This window comes from Ailuropoda melanoleuca, chromosome 1 (genome assembly GCF_002007445.2).
Source record: "Ailuropoda melanoleuca isolate Jingjing chromosome 1, ASM200744v2, whole genome shotgun sequence".
NCBI lineage: Eukaryota > Metazoa > Chordata > Mammalia > Carnivora > Ursidae > Ailuropoda > Ailuropoda melanoleuca.
Window position 1 is genome coordinate 199,285,336 of NC_048218.1, and position 21,079 is coordinate 199,306,414.

At 37.1% G+C, this 21,079-nt stretch overlaps 1 protein-coding gene across 6 annotated transcripts in view; it reads right to left on the reverse strand.

Moving 5' to 3' along the window:
• BRAF (B-Raf proto-oncogene, serine/threonine kinase) overlaps positions 1 to 21,079 on the reverse strand; it is a 166,683-nt gene that overhangs the window by 22,785 nt on the left and 122,819 nt on the right. For all 6 annotated transcript variants that reach the window (XR_004618970.1, XM_019802239.2, XM_034638190.1 and 3 more), the window contains 4 exons: positions 19,813 to 19,949; positions 19,451 to 19,568; positions 17,052 to 17,136; positions 15,775 to 15,951 (listed from right to left, as the gene is read on the reverse strand). Coding sequence is in view for 5 of the 6 variants with exons in the window: in XM_019802239.2 (XP_019657798.2) it covers positions 15,775 to 15,951; positions 17,052 to 17,136; positions 19,451 to 19,568; positions 19,813 to 19,949 (517 nt within the window). In the remaining variant the exon portion in view is untranslated. The remainder of the gene's footprint in view (positions 1 to 15,774; positions 15,952 to 17,051; positions 17,137 to 19,450; positions 19,569 to 19,812; positions 19,950 to 21,079) is intronic.

The following is a 21,079-nucleotide window of genomic DNA, read 5'->3' on the forward strand; positions in this document are numbered from 1 at the left end:
AAAGGAAATTAAATAATGGAGAATAAAATAAATTTTGAAAACAAGCAAACAAAAACAGTGAGGAGCAAACCTGCTACATAATGTCCAATGAATCTGTCTTAAAGTCAATGATAAGTTTAAATTATCTATGTTACCCCTAAAAACTGCTTCAGTTGAGTTCACTGAGGGTAAGAGCTGTGCCTAGTTTATTTCTGTTTAATCTCCAGTGCCTAGCACAGTGCCTGGCATGTGGTACATATTCAACATGTCTGTTGAATCAACTACAATGAAATGCATACAATATCCTAGTCAAAGTTATTTTTCTTCGTTTAATACTGGGAAGAACAGATATATGAGATATCCAAAATTTGACAATGACCATTAGGAAATAAATTTTGCTTTAAAATGACACTTTAAAGTCCAAATGGTATAGATTCATAATAACTAAGCTTTACTCATGCTTTCTCATCTTCATGTAAACTTCCTCATTCTCTCAGATACCAAGATTTTGAAACTTTCTTCTCAGATAAAATTTTCACTTCAAACGACTATTGACACAGAGGAACCCCTTCTCCTCCAATTACTCTCCTACATCACTGTTTATTTCCTCTACAGCATCTACCACACTCTAAGATTCTCTCGTTGTCATGACTTCGTAAGCCCAGTCTTGTCCCGCTACATCACATGGTCTCTCTGAGGTTGGAAGAAAATGTGATAGTAGTTATAGGTCTCATTTGCTTAAAAAGTTCTGCAGTGACACAGAATGGTACAGATGGAGAAACAGGAGTCTCAATCACAAGCTTTTTCAAGATGGGGAGACCCTGTCTCCATTAGAAAGAAAGGGGAACAAATGATCATGGTATTCAGTGGTGGAGCTCGGTGCTTTGGTCAGAGATCTGGTATTTAGTGCATAGAACAGGTGTTGGTCTTCAAAAAGAGATTCTGTCTCCTTCGAAACTAATAACGGCAACAAATAGGTGGTAGATATGAATATATGGAGACATGATGATGTTATAAGGGAAGATAAAGGTGTTCTTGATGGTGTCAATCTTTTCAACAAACCTGATAAAAAGAGATATAACAAGGGCAAGGCAGACAGCAATTAACTACAGGGTTGAAGAGAAAAAAAAATTTTTTTTAAGAGATTTTATTTATTTATTTGACAGAGAGAGAGACAGTGAGAGAGGGAACACAAGCAGGGGGAGTGGGAGAGGGAGAAGCAGGTTTCCCGCTGAGCAGGGAGCCTGATGCGGGGCTCGATCCCAGGACCCTGGGATCATGACCTGAGCCGAAGGCAGATGCTTAACCACTGAGCCACCCAGGTGCCGCTAGGAGAAAAAATTTGACCAGGAAAGGACTAGATAATTAGCAACATATGAATACGATTACTGAGCTAGTGATATAACGTTAGTAGAAGCTGGACAGCATAAATCTACTATAGGCTAAAGTTGCATATAGCTGCAACTTGAAATAGCACCACCTTATCCTTGTGTAATCCTTTATTGTTTACAAACTACTTTCCTACTTTTATTTCATTTAATAATTCTCTTTCTGTAGCACCTCTGCAATAAAAGCAGTGAAAAAGCAGAAATCCAGGTCTATATAATGGATGGTTCAAAAGAAAAGGTACTCAAATTCCCCAGATGGAAAAATGGAATGAGTATCATACCTCATATTCTCTACATGACATAATGTTCCAGAGTAATTACTACCCTATATAATTCTATATAGGCTGACACTAAAACATAATTTTCTAAGCACCAGTCATAATGAAAGCTGCCAAAAGACACATAACTGGTTGAGGGTAGGGAACAAGAAGAAATTAACTTTACTACAGATGATACAGAAGTGTATGCGTTATTTCGGGCAATTAAACTGGAGCCCCTTTTTAACTTTGCTAAGATGTTAAAGAGAAACTTCCAGGTTTATAAAAGCAGCAGGAAAAGAAAAACCATGCTATAAACCAAATAAATATCATATCCTCTTGATAGGCATCTCTTAGGAGTTTCTTTCCTTGAAAAAAAAGTATCCACCTACAGAATCATTTAATCTGAAAGCTGGGCAATCATCTAGTAAAATTTGTTCTTTCTACTTCTTTCAAGTTATTATCCAAGATTCAGGTGTTTAACATTCTTTTTATAGCTTAATATGATGTTCCAAGAGTAAATACAATACTCTAGATTTGATCTGACCAACATAAACTATAGAGTGACTCTCATCTTAATTTTCTCCTTGAATGTAGGACCTGAAACCATGAAACTCCTAGAAAAAAAACATAGGTAGCAAGCTCTTTGACAATGGTCTTGGTAATGATTTTTTGGGGTTTGATACCAAAACCAAAGGCAACAAAAGCAAAAATAAACAAGTGAGACTACATCAAACTAAAAAGCTTCTGCACAGCAAAGGACACAAGCCATGAACAAAATGAAAAGGCAACCTACCAAGTGGGAGAAAATATTTGCAAATCATATATCTAATAAGGGCATATACAAAAAATAAAAGAACTTGTATAACTCACTAGCAAAACCCCCAAACAATCTGATTAAAAAACAGACAGTTTTCCAAAGAACACATACAGATGGCCAAAAGGTGTCCAGCATCACTACTCATCAGGGAAATGCAAATCAAAACCACAATGAGATATCGTCTCACACCTGTTAGCATGACTATTAACAAAAAGACAAGGAATAGCAAGTGGTGGCAAGAACGTAGAAAAACGGGAACTCCTGTGCACTGATGAAGGGAACATCAATTGGCGCAGCCACTAAGGAAAACTGTGCAAGTTCCTCAAAAAACTTGAAAATAGGATTATCATATGATCCAGTAATCCCACTTCCGGGTATATATCCAAAAGCATTTAAATCAGGATCTTAAAGAGACATCTGCATCCTCATGTTTATTGCAGCATTATTCACAATAGCAAAGACATGGAAACAATAGTGCCCATGAATGAATGAAGAAAATGTCACTCACACAGACGAATATTAGGCAGCCACAAAAAAGGATATCCTGCTACTTGCACATGTATGGACCCCGAGAGCATTATGTGTAATGAAGTATGCCAGAGAAATACAAATACCATATGATCACAGCTATATGTGGAATCTAAAAACAAAACAAAAATCAAATTCACTTTCATCTTCTTTATGGTGGGTTAAAAAAATTTTATCAGCCATTATTGTGATTATTATGGCAGCCATAGTCACTGTACTGACTATTTAAATTGCATTCAGTTACAACCCTACAGAGTTGTTGTTCTTGCATTGCTCCTACAAAACAGTTTCCCCATCTTATATTTATATGTATCTCTCTCTTTTTTGGAGTTGGATGCCATATTTTGTAGACATGGCCTATCATTCTGGCTTATTAAAATTTTAGTTCTCACTAAAAAATAAGTTTTAAAAGACCAGCATGCTAATGAAGCCCTCGTCTAAGTTATCTGTAAATGTGCTCGTCATATTCAAGAAAGAAATGAAACAAAAATCTCCTTCTAGCTTAGTAGCTTCAGGTCTGATCACTATACGTTATGAATCTAGTTGAATTCTCCATGCATGTTGCATCTCTTGATCTTATCCCCAACAATATCATGAGAAGTGTCATTCAAATGCCTTGCTATAATTCAAATAGTACAGCTACATTTGCCATAGTATTTGCCTGGTTTATCAGTCTAGTCTATTTACAACAGCCCCAAGTGTCTCTCACTTAAGTTTACTGTGATTTTCTTGTATTTTCAATTGTTTCTAAAACCAAAGAACTGGTCCACATAGACATGAGCATTTCAGTCCTCTTTCACTAACACTACACAATTTCACAAAGTTCATCAGACTTCACAGAGCAAGCTCAATCTCTCCTCAGACACCTACAGAGAATGTAGCAGCCAACTGGACTGGTATGCATGATGGTGGTGACAAGATTTGATCCAAGCAGTTTCAATTATAGTCTCCCTTCTACTTTGATGCCCTCTACTTCCCTCATAATCACAATGTGGAAAGTGAGCAAGATTGAAGGGAATGACTTTCTGCTACTCCTCTGTAGTCAATAATCATTCAGAATAGTTTAAATCCCTAAGAAGTGAAGTTCACATATTTTTCTAGTTGTGATCCAAAGTGGCCTAAATTCTATTTTTACTTAGAGTTCTCAGTTTCTTTTACTTTTAAAAAACCAAGTTTATGAGGTACAATTTGTATACAACACAAAATGCACCCAATTTTATGTAGATTGAGTTTTGACAAATATATACCCTTGTATAATGACCAGCCACAATCCACATGAAGAATATCCATCACCCCCCAAAATTTCTTCATGTATTTCTGCAATGAAACCCTCCTAGGCTCAGCAACCACTGATAACGATTTCTGTTACTAGAGGTTAGTTTTGTCTTTTCTAGAATTTCATATAAACAAAATCCATGGCTTTTAATCAGCATGATTCTAAGATTCATACACTGGCTGCATGCGGTATTACAGGGTATGGATATACCACAACTTAACAAGTGACCTGTTGCACATTTGGATTGTTCCTCTTTTCTGGCAATTTTGAGTAAGATATTATAAACATTCAAATACAAGTCTCTGTTGTTGACTTATGTTTTCACTTTTGGGTAAATAAGTAAGATTAGACTTGCTCATGTGGCAATCTTAACTTTAAAAGAAACTGCCAAAGTGGTTACCCCATTTAAGATCCTTACCAACAATGTGTAAGAGTTCTGGTTGCCCTGCATACTTGCCAATACTCGGTACAGCTGGTTTTGATTATAAGCATTCTAGTGGGTGTGTAGTAGTATCTTCTAGTTTTAATTTGCCCTTCCCTAATGTTTAATGATGGTGAGCATCTTTGCATGTGGTCATTTGCCATTCTTATGCCTTTTTAATCAAGTACTCCAATCTTCTGTCCATTTTCTTGCTGGGAGGTTTTTCTAATTGCTGAGTTAAGAGTTTTTATATGGTTCAGATACAAGTCTTTTAATTAGATAATGTATCTTGCAAACATTTTCTTCAAATCTGTGGCTTGTCTTTTCATTTTTTTTTTAAACAGTGTCTGTCTTCCAAAAAGCAAGTTTTATTTTATTTTTTTTTAAAAGATTTTATTTATTTATTCGACAGAGATAGAGACAGCCAGCGAGAGAGGGAACACAAGCAGGGGGGAGTGGGAGATGAAGAAGCAGGCTCATAGCGGAGGAGCCTGATGTGGGGCTCGATCCCATAACGCCGGGATCACGCCCTGAGCCGAAGGCAGACGCTTAACCGCTGTGCCACCCAGGCGCCCCAAAAAGCAAGTTTTAAATTTCGATGAAGTCCAGTTTATGAATTTTTTTCTCATATGATCCTTACTTTTTGTGTCCTAAGAAATCTTTGCCTTTCTTTAGGCTACAAAGATTTTCTCCTATGTTTCTTCTAGAAGTTTTAGATTTTCAGCTTTTGGTTTTTGATCCATTTCAAGTTAATATTAATGTCTTGTGTCCCGTAAGGGCAAATGGTTTATTTATTCATACTATATGGATGTCCAGTTGTTCTAGTAATATTTCTTGAAAGGACTATCTTTTCCACATGAATTGTGCTTTGGTATCTTGTAAAAAAACAAAAACAAAAACAAAAACAAGTGACCCCCCCCAAAAAACAACTGACATAGACCTATGGATATATTTCTAGGTTTTCTATTCTGTTTTTTGATTTATACGCCTATTCTTATGCCAATATCACATGGTCTTGATTACAGTGGCTTTATATCAAGTTTTGAAATCTAACACGAGAAGTCCTTCAACTTTTTCAAAATTGACTTGACTATTCTAGTCATTGCATTTCCATATACATTTTATGATCTACTGGTCAATTTCTCGAACAAAGCCTGCTAAGATTTTGACTGGAATCACAATGAGTCTACAGATCAATTTGGGAAGGATAACATCTTAACAATATTGAATCTCCTAATTGACAAATATGATGTTTCCATGTCTTTTTGTTTCCTAGCTGGGATCTGCATTAGAGAGGGTATAATCCCCCTTTGGAAAATCAGATCTTCTAAAGTAAAACACTGGCCTAAATAAAAAAAAAAAAGAAGAGAGAGAGAGAAAAGAGAGAGAGAGAGAGGGAGAATGTATTATAAACATGCAATATCAAAAACCATGTTGGGTGCCTGGGTGGCTCAGCTGGTTAAGCATCTACCATTGGCCTGATTGGGCTTCCTACTCAGTGGGGAGCCTGCGTCTCCCTCTCCCTCTGCCTCTCCCCCTGCTTGTGCTCTCTCTCTCTCCCTCACTTTTGCTCACTTGTTCAAATAAATAAATAAATCCTTAAACACACACACACACACACGAAAACACCATGTTACTTTTTAAAAAAAATTCACCTCAAACATTCACAAGTCCAAAATCAGAAGCATAATATTTATTTATTTATAAGAGCAAGGTAGCTCAATGGAGGAAAGGATAGTCATTTTAACAAATATTGCTGGGAAAAAATATGGAGGAAAAAATCCTCAACCCTTACCTCATTCCAAACACAAAAACCAATCTGAAGTGGATTTGAGACCTAAACTAAAAGCAAAAACTATGAAACTTCTAAAAGAAAACAATTTCCACCACCCTCATGTACACATACAGCATTTTAAAGTTTTCAGGATATTTCTGCATCATTGAGTTTCATAACCTTCATGTTTTTTTGTGAGGCAAGCAAAAGGCAGTAAGTCTACTTACGTTGATGGGAAAACCAGAGCCAAAAAGACTTAAATGACATAACCAGAGAGGCGTAGTGGAAAGGGCATGGGTTTTGAGCAACCCAACAAGACTTGGGTTCAAATTCCAACTACATCACTTACTAGCCATATGACCTTGGGCACATTACACAACCCTTCTTAGATTTACATTCCTAACCTAAAAAAAAACGGAGGTAATAATGATCTTGAAGGGGTTCTTTCTTTTAACACATGTTCAGAGAAAGCCCCCTGAGTGCTAAGCAACAACTGTTCTAAGTCTTGGAGATAAAGCAGAAAATACCCACCCCGAAGTGCTTACATTTAGTACAGAAGACAGAAAAGAAAAAAGATAAATTAGCAGAATATATAGTATTCTATAAGTGGGGACAGGAAATGTTGGGTTGCAGGGGGTTGTAATTTTAGGGCAGGGAGGGCTTCTTTTCAAGGGACCTTTTGATTAAAGACTAGAAGGAGAGGAGGGAAAGAGTCACGCTGATATGGGATAACAGTACAGCAGGCAAAGGAACTAGCAAAGGCAAGACCCTAAGGCAGGGCCCATACTCTAATAATGGCAAGAGGGCAAAGAGAAATAAAAGAATTGAGAGAGGTAGTAAGAAAGTGGGGGGGGGGTTGTGGTGGTGATTACTTTGAGGAAGTACTATTGTAAGGACTTTGACTTTCTTTCTGAGTGAAATGTGAGACACTGGAAGGGGAGAGGAGCAACATAATCTGAGCTAAGTCCCCAAAAGACCATTCTGGGTACTGTGTGGAGAATAAACTGAAGATGGGTAAGGGAGGAAGCAGGGCACTAATCCAGACAAGAGATAATGATGGCTTCCATCAGGGTGAATAGCAGAATAGGTGATGAGAACTTGTAAAATTCTAGATATACTTTAAAAGACGGAGTGAGGGGTGCCTGGGTGGCTCAGTCGGTTAGGCATCTGCCTTAGGTTCGGGTCATGATCCCGGGGTCCTGGGATCCAGCCCCACGTCAGGCTCTCTGCTCAGCAGGGATCCTGCTTCTCCCTCTCCCTCTGCCTGCTGCTCCCCCTGCTTGCTTGTGCTCTCTCTGTCAAGTAAATAAATAAAATAAAAAATCTTAAAGAACAACAACAACAACAGAGGGAACAGGAGTTTATAACAGATTGGTTGTATGGTGTGGGAAAAAGAGAGGAGTCAAAGATAACTACAAAATGTAGACATAAGCAGCTGACAGAACAGAGCTGCCAGTTACTGAGATGAAAGGAAAGCAGGAAGAGCAGGCTTGAGGAAAAAGGTCAGGTCCTCAGTAGGAGACATACTAAATTTGAGAATTTCATTAGACAATCGAAGTGGCTGGAGACTGGCATATAAATGGTAATTAAATTGTATTTCAAGCCATGAAACTGGATGAGATAACCAAGGGAATGGAGATTCCTGGAGGGTTCCAATATTTAGAGAGGTTAAAGAGTTGAGGAAGAACTGGATGAGAAGGAAAACCAGGAGAACACACTTTAAAGCAGTGCTTCTCAAATTTTAACATGCATACAAAGCATTTAGGGATTTTGTTAAAATATAGTCTCCAATTCTCCGATCTGGGGTGGCACCTAAAACTCAGCATTTCTAAAAGGCTCTGAGGTGGTACAGATGCTAGTCAGACCAGATTCTGAGTAACAAAGGATTAAGGATGAGTTTCATTGGAGAAGGGCGTGATCAACCACAGTACAAACAGATGGAGGACTGTGAATCTAACCACTTGTCTACTGAGAGGTATATCAGTGGAGTATAGGGGCAAAGGCCTGACTGGAGTGCGGTCCAAGATAAAAGGGGAGAAGAGAAATTATAGAGTGAATATCAACAACTCTTCTGAAAAGTTTTACTGTCAAGAGAAGAATGAGGTGATAGCTTGAGGGGGAAGTGGAATCAAAGAAGGGGCCTCCACAACTTTTTTATTGTCAAATTTTTAAGCATAAAGACTGAAAAGGACAGTACAATAATCACCCTATGCTGCTCTCCACCTAGATTCAACAGCTGTCAACATTCTGCCAAATACGCACTATAAGAAAGATTTTTATTTTATGTTTTAAAAGTTTTTATTTATTCATTTATTTGAGTAATCTCTACACCTAGCATGAGACCTGAACTCACGACCCTGAGATCAAGAGTTGCATGCACTTCCAACTGAGCCAACCAGGCACTCCAAGAAAGATTTTTTAAATTGGAGAAAATCCAGTAGAAAAGGAAAATCTGAAGATGAATAGGGGAGATTTACTCAAAAGATGGCAGTGAGTAAGGGAAAGAAGATGGGGATCTAGCACACTAAATGCAAGGGATAGCTTTCACTCTTATTAATAAGCCAGAAAAGCTGAGCATGAATATAGGTGGGTGGGCAGATGTGGTGGGTGCTGCTGATTTTCTCAATGAAACGGCAAGCAAAAACAGCTGACTTCTCTGGGAGGAGAGGCATTGAAGGTTTGAGGATAGAGGAGGCAGGACATTGTCTAGGAGAGAGGAAGAACAAACAATCTAAAAAAAAAAAGAAGTATGGTTGCTGTATTACATTAAGGGCCCATTTGAGGTGTTGAAAGGATTGACTAAAATGGAGAAGCAGCAAGGTGTAAAGGAGTATACCCTGGAGCCAAAGTGTCAGGGGCAAGTTACACGATCTTTCTAAACCATACTTTCTTTGTAAGTAAATGGGGATAATAATAGGGATGTACCTCACAGGGCTGCTGAGGATTACATGAGGTAGTACAAATAAAGTACACAGAACAATGTTGGAACATAGGAAATACCTGCTAAATTCATTACCACATGTATATAAAAACCACAGAACACTTGGTGTAAAAAACAGAGGGGGAGAGTAAGTTATGTAGCAGAGCTGAGGTCATAACATACTTATTGACCAGTAAAGATATATTTTCTGAGTGTTCTACAGTGACTAGGTATTTCCCTATAATAACCTTTATTTTGAAATTAAGAAAAACTGTAACAAAGGCAATCACTGTAGCAATCACTCATATTTCTCACCATAATCAATCCAGTTAAAATTTTTACACATCGGTCTTTTTTCAAAGTTTATACTTATAAACAAGTTATGAAAGTAAAACACAACCATGGAGTCTTTTTTTTTTATTAAAAGATAGAAACAGGGGCGCCTGGGTGGCACAGCGGTTAAGCGTCTGCCTTCGGCTCAGGGCGTGATCCCGGCGTTATGGGATCGAGCCCCACGTCAGGCTCCTCTGCTATGAGCCTGCTTCTTCCTCTCTCACTCCCCCTGCTTGTGTTCCCTCTCTCGCTGGCTGTCTCTATCTCTGTGGAATAAATAAATAAAATCTTTAAAAAAAAAAAAGAAACAATCAGAATGTTATAGGTAAAGCTAAAGCCCTTCTCTCCTTGATAGCTGTCCCCATCCTGACCTTTTGTCATTCTTGCAGACAATTACGACCAAATTGGTCTGTGTCTGCTAATCCTTCTTTTAATACTTCTGCATACATATATATACCACTTCTAAAATATATACATATATATGTAAAATGTTTTGTTTTTATTTTTTTAATTAATTAATTTTTAAAAAAGATTTTATTTATTTGACAGAGAGACAGCCAGCGAGAGAGGGGAACACAAGCAGGGGGAGTGGGAGAGGAAGAAGCAGGCTCATAGCGGAGGAGCCTGATGTGGGGCTCGATCCCAGAACGCCGGGATCATGCCCTGAGTCGAAGGCAGACGCTAAACCGCTGTGCCACCCAGGCGCCCCTGTTTTTAAAATTTTAAGTGGTCTCACGCTTTAGCTTGCTTTTCTCACTTGACACTATACTTTAAAGCTGATACTGATAAATATGTGATTCGTTTCTGCTGTATTCATTTCTGCAATATTTTATTTATCCAAGTCCTCTGATGGACATTTATGCTCCCAAATTTTTCACTATGACATATTTTCCTGTGATACATCTCTTCCTATACACATCTTTTTTAGAACAAAAGCTGGTATTTCGTGGGGGCAGGCCAGGTAGTTTCCACTTTGACAACTACTTCTGAAGCGCCCCCAGCAGGGCCGGCTGCAGGAGGTGTGTGCCAGGAAGCAAGTCCCCCAATCTTAACCAACATGTGATTTTGTCAGAATGTAGGTATTTTGCCAATTCCAGTGGGTAAAAAATAGTGCTTCTTTGTTTTAGTTTGTATTTTTCTAATTATTAGTATCCTCTTTCCTGTTACTGTTCTTATGCACTGGAAAATCACGTTCATTATATTCTTTGATCAACTGGAATTGTTTTCAATCATTAATACACGTTCACCATCTTTACAGCTTTACTCTATTCTTCTATCTTTCTTTCAGTTAGGTTTAAGTAAGGAAGGCATATTCTTCATTATTTAAAAAAAGTAAATCGTGAGGATTTATCCCCAAATTATTTTTTATCTTTCTTCAGAATATAACACTTTTGTGTGTATAACAACAGACCACAACTTTGTCTTGATTTAACATTTAGTAAATTTTCTGACAGAACTAAATTAAAAATTATACCACAAATATTATACTAAAATTAAAAGTCCTGCAAAGAAATGGCATGACAAATTGACCATTCCTGAAATTTCTTTAGTAACAATATTCTTAAAACACCTTGGCCCTTAGGCTGAATCAACGACTGTCAGGTGAGAAGATGATAAACATACTATTTTGACACTGATTCCTCAAGAGTGGGACTCTCATTATCTACCATGAGAACAGCTCTGCCATCTATAGGGAAACCTAGGAATCAGAAATGATCCTTCACTAAGTAAAGAAGACAAAACCACAAAGATGTCATGCATCTGCTTATATCCTGTAATCTAATGAAGGTGACACATTTGAAACTCCCAATGATTCAAAACTTTCCTAATTACTGAATGTTTTATACTATGAATGACTGTAACACCAGCACCTTTTACAATGACTTAGTATATTCTTATTCTGCTTATACCCTCTGACTTCAAAATACATTTTAGAGAGGAATCAGAAAAGATCAACAACATATGGAAAACAATCAGGAAGCAGACTATTTTGAATGAGGGCTTTGCAAAAAAGTACATTATTAGGCAGCTATTTAAATAGTGTATGGACTTATAGGTTAGCTACATCTAGCTTGCTCTGTCCTTTGTGAAATGATGGTGGAGGACAGGGAAGGAGGGATCGACATTTAAAAGTTTAAATAACTGCAAAGCATATAATTTGCACTAGACTACAATATCAACATTTTAACATTGTTGCTGTTGTTTTTATTATCCCAATGTTCCTTATAAACCATCTGTTCTTGCTTTATGAATAAAAACTCTTCTTTTTATCTTTGAGGAAACAGTTTTTGGGGTAGAGGGACATCTCTGCTCCTTGTATTGTGTTTGTTTATTCCTAGCTGCCTTTTTAACTCCTATTTGTTTTGGTCTCTGTCACTGGCATTGGAGACTTTAACATCTGATGTTTGAGGATCTAGAGATAATGTCTTAGTCAAACTAAGTGAAGGTCCAACAAACTGTCTGAAAGGTTTGAGCGTACAGATGGGCTTCTTGTTTTTGAACTTTCCTGTACAGTGATCTAGGTGGAATCCCTGATGTCACTATCTCTGGGTTTTTCCTCTTGGCTGGTAAGTTTCCTCAGAGAAGACTCTTCCAATCTCTTGCCCAAAGGAGAAGGTTTGACTGCCAGCATTCTGAGAATCACTGAAAAGAGAGTGCTGGGGAACTCTTCATTCACCCTTCAGGAAGCAGTCGCTCAGTCCCCGTTTCTGGTCAAATATCCATGTGCAAGTCCCCAGTCCAGACATAACTGGCTTTCCTCTCTCCAGAGAAGAAAAGTCTATTGCCAGGGAAGGGATGAGGCAGTCACCCAGTGACACAGAGCAGGAGACAGGATTCAGAGATGATCAGATATGCTTTCTCACTTATGGACCTTCCCTTTTCTGAAGATATCTGGCACTGCCAATTCCTGAGACTTCTGAGGAATCCATGGTATAAATCAGGCTGGTTTTCATTTCCCCACTGCCAACTAGGGATTGAGCTTTTTTAGGGGTATTAAGTCCATTACCACTTCTCCATCTACTTTCTGGCTTTCAAAATGTTGTTTTTGTTTCGTTCCTCTCTGTTGTCTCCATCTTTATATGTTCGTGCTTAAAAAAAATTCTTGATTATTGTTTTAGTGGAGTTTCAAGAGACAGCAAAAATCTGTCACTTTAACTGAAAACCCACATCTTCCAAAGCCTTTGGAAACTAAAGATGTGTTAATATATTCAACCAGTTGTGTGTTATTGTCTTATTAAGAACAGAAAAGAAAAATAGGAACTGTATCTTCTTTGGTTAAAGCTGGTAATAAAAACATCTCTTGCTAGAAGCCTTAAAATTTACTATTAATAATTTTTAGCTATTAAATCTAGGCTAAACTGATAAAATGATCTGCATTCATATCCAGATATACTCATTATATAGTTAGTTACCTAAAAATGTAAGCCAAGTATTTTGGAGTAGACAGATGCCAAGGTTATGCTTACAGAACCCAGACTGTAAAGCAATGGGAACATGTTGCCTCTTCACTGACTTTTCCCCAGACTACAGAGCTACTCCATTTTGATAATGTTCTCTCTATGGTCACTTCTTGTCTTTATCAATCCTGGCACTTCACTGCCCCCCTCACAATTTCTAGTACTGTTCTTTGTTGCTTCTGTTTATAGCAAAAGCCTTTCCCCTTTGTTATTCTTTCATTATTCTTTGACTATTTTCCCTTTCCTAGAGATGTCTTTATTTTTTAAGATTTTATTTAATTATTTGATAGAGAGAGAGCACAAGTTGGGGTAGGAACAGAGGGAGAAGCAGTCTCCTCACTGAGCAGGGAGCTCGACATGGGGCTCGATCCCAGGACCCTGGCTGGGATCATGACCTGAGCCGAAGGCAGTCACTTAACCGACTGAGCCACCCAGGCGCCCCGACACTTCTGTTTTGATATGAGAAAGATCTGGGCTTCTCTCTCTTTCAGAAGGTAAACCTACCAATAATATGTGGTTATGTGTAATCATTCTTTCATTCTTTAATAGATATGTATTGAGTACCTAATATAGGCCAGGCCCTGTCCTAGGCATTAGGGATAAAACGATGAGCAAAACAAAGCCTCTGATCTCATACAGCTTGTATTCTAGTGGGGTAACAGACAATAAACAACTATAGAGCTGTGTTAAAAAAAAAAAAAAAAAAGGAGACGGAAGTGAAAAATGACATAGGTGGGGCAGCAACACTAGTTATATAAGGTGATGACAGAAGGCTTCTTTTATTTTTTTAAGTAGGCTCCACGCCTAGCATGGAGCCCAACATGGGGCTTGAACTCATGACTCTGAGGTCAAGACCTGAGCTGAGATCAAGAGTTGGGCGCTTAAGCAACTGAGCCACCCAGGCGCCCCAAGAAGTCTTCTTTCAAAAGGTGCCATGTGAACAGAGACATAAGGGAGAAGTTCTATGGATATTTGTGGATGGAGTATCCCAAAGAGAAAAATAACAAGTACAAAGGCTATGAGGAGGGAGCAGGCTTGGCTTGCTGAAGAAAGCAAAGAGACTGGTGGGGATGGGAGCAGAATAAGCTTTTATTTCTATCAACGTTTACTATTTTTGCCATGGTTTATTCTCTACAAAAGTTTAATATACCTTTCAGATTTGAACAGATTCAGATTCTAACTTTTATGAAAGGCTGAAGATTGTTTTGAGCCTAATGGACAAGTGGGACTGTTACTGAATAGGTAATCATTTGCTGCAATAAGCATGTTGGCTGAACACAGGCTTGTAAACTATCTAAATTACAGATATATTCCCTAGTTTGGAGACGGAGAGGGTGATAGTTCAGTGGGAAGATATAAGAGCCAGGTCTGATTTTGGGTCCTGGTCCTATGTTTACTTGCTCTAAGTGATCTTGAGTCAAGAGCTCTAGGTGTCAGTACATAGATACATTTTTACCTTTTTTTTTTTTTTAAAGATTTTATTTATTTATTGGACAGAGATAGAGACAGCCAGCGAGAGAGGGAACACAAGCAGGGGGAGTGGGAGAGGAAGAAGCAGGCTCAGCGGAGGAGCCTGATGTGGGGCTCGATCCCGTAACGCCGGGATCACGCCCTGAGCCGAAGGCAGACGCTTAACCACGTGCCACCCAGGCGCCCCACATTTTTACCTTTTCATTTTAATTTTAAAATATAAAAGTAACATAATGAATATGGGGAAAGAATAATGCTTGGGAGTCAGATTCTGGCTTAAACACCTTTGCTGCTGCTTATTAAATGTCCAGCCTTAGACAGTCATTTAAAAGCCTGAGTTTCCTTATCCGTAAAAGCAAATAAAAATATGTACTTATAAAAGCATTATAAAGATTAAATGACATAATGATCTATGTGTGTGAAAGCTATTTGTATACTATAAAATGTAAATTTAAGATACATATTTTTAAACATGAACTTTCAAACTTGTATTTTACTCATTTAAAATTTTTCACCTAAGTTCTTTCAAAATTTATTAAGTTTTACCTTTTGATTTATCTCTTCATTTGTACTTAAGAGTTGGATTCAAAATTTATCCTTCCCAGTTGGTTCATTTTGACTGATGATAAATTCTATTCAAATAACCTCTGATCTTTTAAATTACATAGCAAAATTCAATAGATATGAACAATTCAGCTTGGAATCCCTAAGATTTTCATTTAACTTTATTTCACTCAGATGACCATTTTGTAATAATAAATACTGATACATGGAGAAAATAATTTGAGGATAACTTAACAATCATTTTGTACACTTCAGTAACTGTTAATGACTTCTCAGTAGGGATTTTTTTTTTTTTTTTTTGGTTTGTTTTGTTTTCTGAACCTTTACTGCTAAATCACTGCATGCTAAACATAAATTTGCAGTCACGTATTTGCTATCAAACACCTGATACATGTTTTTGAAGAGTGTACTAGACAGATACTATTTAATTTCTTAATATCATATTGTTAGCCATTAGTTAAAAGTGTCCATATGTTACTAGACAGTAATTTAAAAAGCAACCCAAAAGAATACTAGCTAAAACCTTTAAAATACCATCAGTGGTCTTCAAAATATTTTATAAGAGATTGAACAGAATGGAACTTACTCCATGCCCTGTGCAGTCTGCCGTGCAATATCTATAAGCTTGATCATCTCAAATTTGGTCTCAATGATGTGGAGATGGTGATATAAGCTGGAGCCCTCACACCACTGGGTAACAATAGCTAGTTGGGGCTTTGTTGAATAGCCCATGAAGAGTAGGATATTCACATGTCGAGTTTTCCTGTAAAAGGAAAAATGTCAGTAAATAGTAAAGGTTGATAAACTTCAGCAAATCTTTAAAAGGTGGGCCAAAGCAGATGAATTATCAGTAAGATGTTGTTAGAAAAAAAGTATTTTAAAACAGACAACGGAGGACTGCCTGGTTAGCTCAGTCTGTTAAGCATTTGACTCTTGGTTCTAGCTCAGGTCATGATCTCAGGGTAGTGAGATGGAGCCCCGCCTCCGGCTCTATGCTCAGCAGGGAGTCTGCTTGAGATTCTCTCCCTCTGCCCCTCCTCCCACTCACATGTGCGCATGCTCTCTCTAAAATAAATAAATAAATCTAAAAAAAAAAAAGACAATGGAAGGATACATTAAGAAATGACTTTAGGAATTGTCTAGTCTAATATCCTACCCCTTTCAGAAAGGTCTTAAATTTTAATATACCTCACAGACAGGCAACTGGAGGTTGCTTAAATACCTTCAATTATGTGAAGTTCATCACTGAGATTGTAGCTTACTTCCCCCATTCCCGTTTTTTTTTTTTGGTTTCTTAAGTGGTTCTAGTCTTAGAAAGTTCTCTGGGGTTGAGAAAAAATCATTTCCCTACAACTTCCACCACTGGCTTCCCTGTTCTGCTCTCTGGAATAAAACAGAGTAAGTTGGTACCCTCTAGAACATAATGGCCTTCAATGAATCCAAATATCCTCAGTTCTGCTGACTGTTTTTCCCCTAAGTTATAGTAGCAGAATACTCCTCCTCTATGTTGTCCTTGGATATACTTTAGTTTGTTAATGTTTCTCAAGTTCCAGGGCTTGACACAATCTTTAAATGTGTTCTGGTAAGTTTAGAATTTTGAGAGTATTATTTCACTAAGTGGTGATATGATCTCCCATGATCAGAATACTGTATTTCTATTAATTTACTCTAGGATTAATTTTTCCATCAGTTACACCTCATAATATTGTACACCATTTAAAGAATATGGTTAAAGACAAAATATACTCAGACAAGCTCCATTTTATCCACTTTTAGTAAACCTGTAAAGCCACCAGCAGCTGTTACTGGGAAAGAGAAGATGAAGATAACTTCTCTGGAAAACAGGAATTCACACAGGCTCACCTGAGTACTCCTACTTCATTTTTGAAGGCCTGTAACTGCTGAGGTGTGGGTGCTGTCACATTCAACATTTTCACTGCCACATCACCTAAAAAAGAATTGTCATTCCAAATGTCATTCCAATTTTTTAAACTTAAAAAATATTAAAGAACTGTTGGGTATTTTCACTAATTACCATGGCCTTAAATCCACACCATTACTGAAGTGCAAATAAATGATATCGTAACTTCCAAAAATGCATTTTTTTTAAAGATTTACTGATATTTTTTTCTTTTTAAAGATTTTATTTATTTATTTGACAGAGAGAGAGATAGCCAGTGAGAGAGGGAACACAAGCAGGGGGAGTGGGAGAGGAAGAAGCAGGCTCCTGGCAGAGCAGGGAGCCCGATTCAGGGCTCAATCCCAGGACCCTGGGATCATGCCCTGGGCCGAAGGCAGGCGCTTAACGACTGAGCCACCCAGGCACCCCAGAAAAATGCATTAATTTTCCAAGGATAAAAGCTAAGTGAACAACGATACTCCTATAATAGTATTTCAAAACACCAATCCAAAAAAATAGCCAAAGTTGTTTTTCCCGTGGAAATTTAGTTTAACCAATTAAGCACCCGTGGTATTTTCCTGTTTATTTAACAATACTAAACCAGATGCTTTTATTAACTAAATGCTAAAACTACAAATGACAGGCCCAGTGAAGCACGGCTGAAAGAGAAAACTGTAAAATTTCTTTATCAGAGTACTTAACATGTTTTTGAAATCCATGGATCACCTGCTTTTGCTTAGGAAAATTATTCAAATTGTAATTAAAAAAAAATTTCATAGGTAGAACTCTTACACATTGCCAGTGGATGTGTGAAATGGTACAACCACTTGAAACACTTCTGGCAGCAGCTACTAAAACTGAACATATGTATATCCAGTGGTCCCACAATTCTTTCCTAGGTACATACTCAGCAAAAATGGAATACATATTCACCAAACAACACATACTAAGAATATTCACAGCAGCAGTATTTGTAATAGCCCCCAACTGGAAACTATTCAAATGCTCATCATACAGTAGACAGCAAAAAAAAAATCATGGTATAGTCACACAATGAATACTACATAGAGAATGACCTACAACCACACACAATAATACAGATGAATCTTGCACTTTTTGGCAAATATATTATACTTTGATATAATTATTGAATTTTCCTGATTATCAAAGTAATATAGTGAAAAATATTTTGAACACACAAAGAAAAAAATTAAAATCTCTTATAAACTGTGACTCAGAAATGACCATTATTAACATACTGATATATATCCTATTAGGTTTTTATATGTATGTAATGTGAATATTTATCAATACATATGAAAAGATCACCTAAAAAGATATATACTAAAATACTGATGGTCATTTTTAATTTTATGTTAGATATTTATTTCTAGGTAGTATCATAATATGAAGTATTACACATGCTGCTTTGTAAAATTCAATATACCATGGATACCTTTCTGTATCAACAAATACAGATCATTCATACTATTTCATGTCTGTATAGTCATATACGGAGATTATCAATTTATTCTGTCCTCTATTGATGAACAGGTAAGTTTATTTCCATTTTTCATTAATATTAAATCTCTAATGAATATACTTGCATACACACGTTTGTTTCAGCCCAATTGACTGTAGTTCTACAAACGGAATTGTTAGCTCAACATGCATATTGACAAATTGCCTTCCAGAAAATTTTTAACAATTTATTTTCCTACCAGCAGTGTTACAATCACAGCTATAAACATGGTCAATTTAAAAAAATATATTTGGGGATGCCTGGGTGGCTTAGGTCATGATCCCAGGCTCCTGCAATAGAGTCCCATGTCTGGCTCCTTGCTCAGCAGGGAGTCTGCTTCTCCCTCTCCCTCTGCCCCTTCCCCTGCTCATGCTCTCTCTCAGAAATAAATAAAATCTTAAAAAAAAATCTGTCCACTTGAGAAGCAAACAATGATTTCTAGTTTTTGATTTTGCAATTCTTTGATAACGAGTGAGGCCAAACATTTTAATATGTTTACTGGCTATTTCTTCCTTTGGTAAGTACACTTCAATGTTTACTTATGGTTTATAATACAAAGAAAATCAGCAAAAAGACTTCTAAAAGAAAAAAAATCTTGGGGTATAGCTCTCCTAGAGAATTGCCATCTTTAAAAATTATTACTCTAATGATAAGAGTCCTGGTTGCTGTGAATCCAGTTTTTATTTCCCATAATTTTTGTTAGAAACCCTTTAGAGGACTCTTGAATCTCATCAAAATAGCTTAATGATGCAAAGAGTAAATATTCCCTTTGATATTTTTCTACAGAAGTTGTTAAACATGTCCTGTTTTAACTTGTGTATCACTGTATTACATACATACCATGCCACTTTCCCTTGTAGACTGTCCCAAATGACCCGGATCCAATTCTCTGTCCCACTGTGATCTGCCCATCAGGAATCTCCCAATCATCACTTGAATCCCGTCTACCAAGTGTTTTCTTGATAAAATTTGTGCAAAAGTCAAGCCAAAGCAAACAAAAAAGGGAGAGAGCAAAAATCAGTGTGTGGGAATGCTTTAAGCAAAAAACTATCAGCTCTTATATTTACTTCATTAAGGGAATTCTGAGTCACATACTGACGTATCATATATCACTATCATATAATCTAAAAGGTGACATTACATTTAGCTATGACTTGTAAAACAAAAGAACTTAGAGGAAAAAAGGTATCACACATTCTTACCATTCGATTCCTATCTTCTGAGGATGAAGATGATTTCCTTTCCCGCTGAGGTCCTGGAGATTTCTGTAATGCTTTCACATTAGTGAGTGAGCCAGGCAATGAGGCAGGTGGGGTGGCAGACAAACCTGTGGTTGATCCTAAGTTAGTGAAATGAAAAATATATCTATTAAAGGAGGATCACGTATATTCATTTATTGGGGGCAGAGGGTGGGGAGAGATTTAGACTTCTTTTAAAAATGCAGCATATCTTTAAATATACACCTTTTGGAAATGATAGGCCAAGGAAGAGCCTCATGTGATGATTTGCACTTAATTTCTTTTAGTTTTCTGGCCCATTTAATGACTTTTAAAACATCTGATTACATATACAAACTTTGCTTATTGGTACAGAGTCCAGAAGAAAAATAATCCTTCTAAAATAAGAGATCAATACTAGCGCAATACTCCCAAGGTTTTATTTCTTTGATTAAAAAAAGTAAAATCAATTTAAGAGCTTATATAAAAAAATAAAAACCTTGTAACTCTTTTATGTTACCTCAACAGCCAATCAATATAAAAACAGATGGAAATTCCCAAAAGGAAACATTATAATAATAGCCTTAATGTTAAGACTACCTGGTTCTATCATTTTAGGCAAACTTTAAAAATCCTATACTATTTAACTATACTATTTAACTCTTAAATAGTTAGAAATACTGGTCAGTGCATTGGTTTCTGGATTCCTATTCTACTAAACAAAGATTACTTGTTACCTGTATGACAGAGTTAATAAAAACAAAGCTAAGCAGGTTTCTCAAGATTTTCTGAAAAATCGCTACCCATATAGAGTAAGAGCAAAGTAAGTGCTATGGACTCTTGGCCAAGTTACTACAAATGGAAATACCCCATCAGCCAAGTGAGCCCAACGGACACACTGAAAGTAGACTCAGTTGGCAGGGCCGAATACTTTTCTAAATGCTGACTAAGCAAAAATCCTAAATTCATCTACCCGGTTTGGAGGTGTTCAGGCCAATGACTCCTGGTAGAGCCTGAGTATAGCTAAGTGGAATTGAGATATCCAATAATATTTGCATATACAGAACAAAAAGACCCCCAGGGACTCTTTTTTTTTTAAAGAAGATTACTATTTGAGGGTAGGGTGGTGTCACTATCTTTCAAAGAATAAGGATACCAATGCCTACACTTCAATGTTAAAACTATAGAATTTTATCATTACTACATCACACATGTCATCATATAAAATTCTGATGATCTAACATGCAATTTT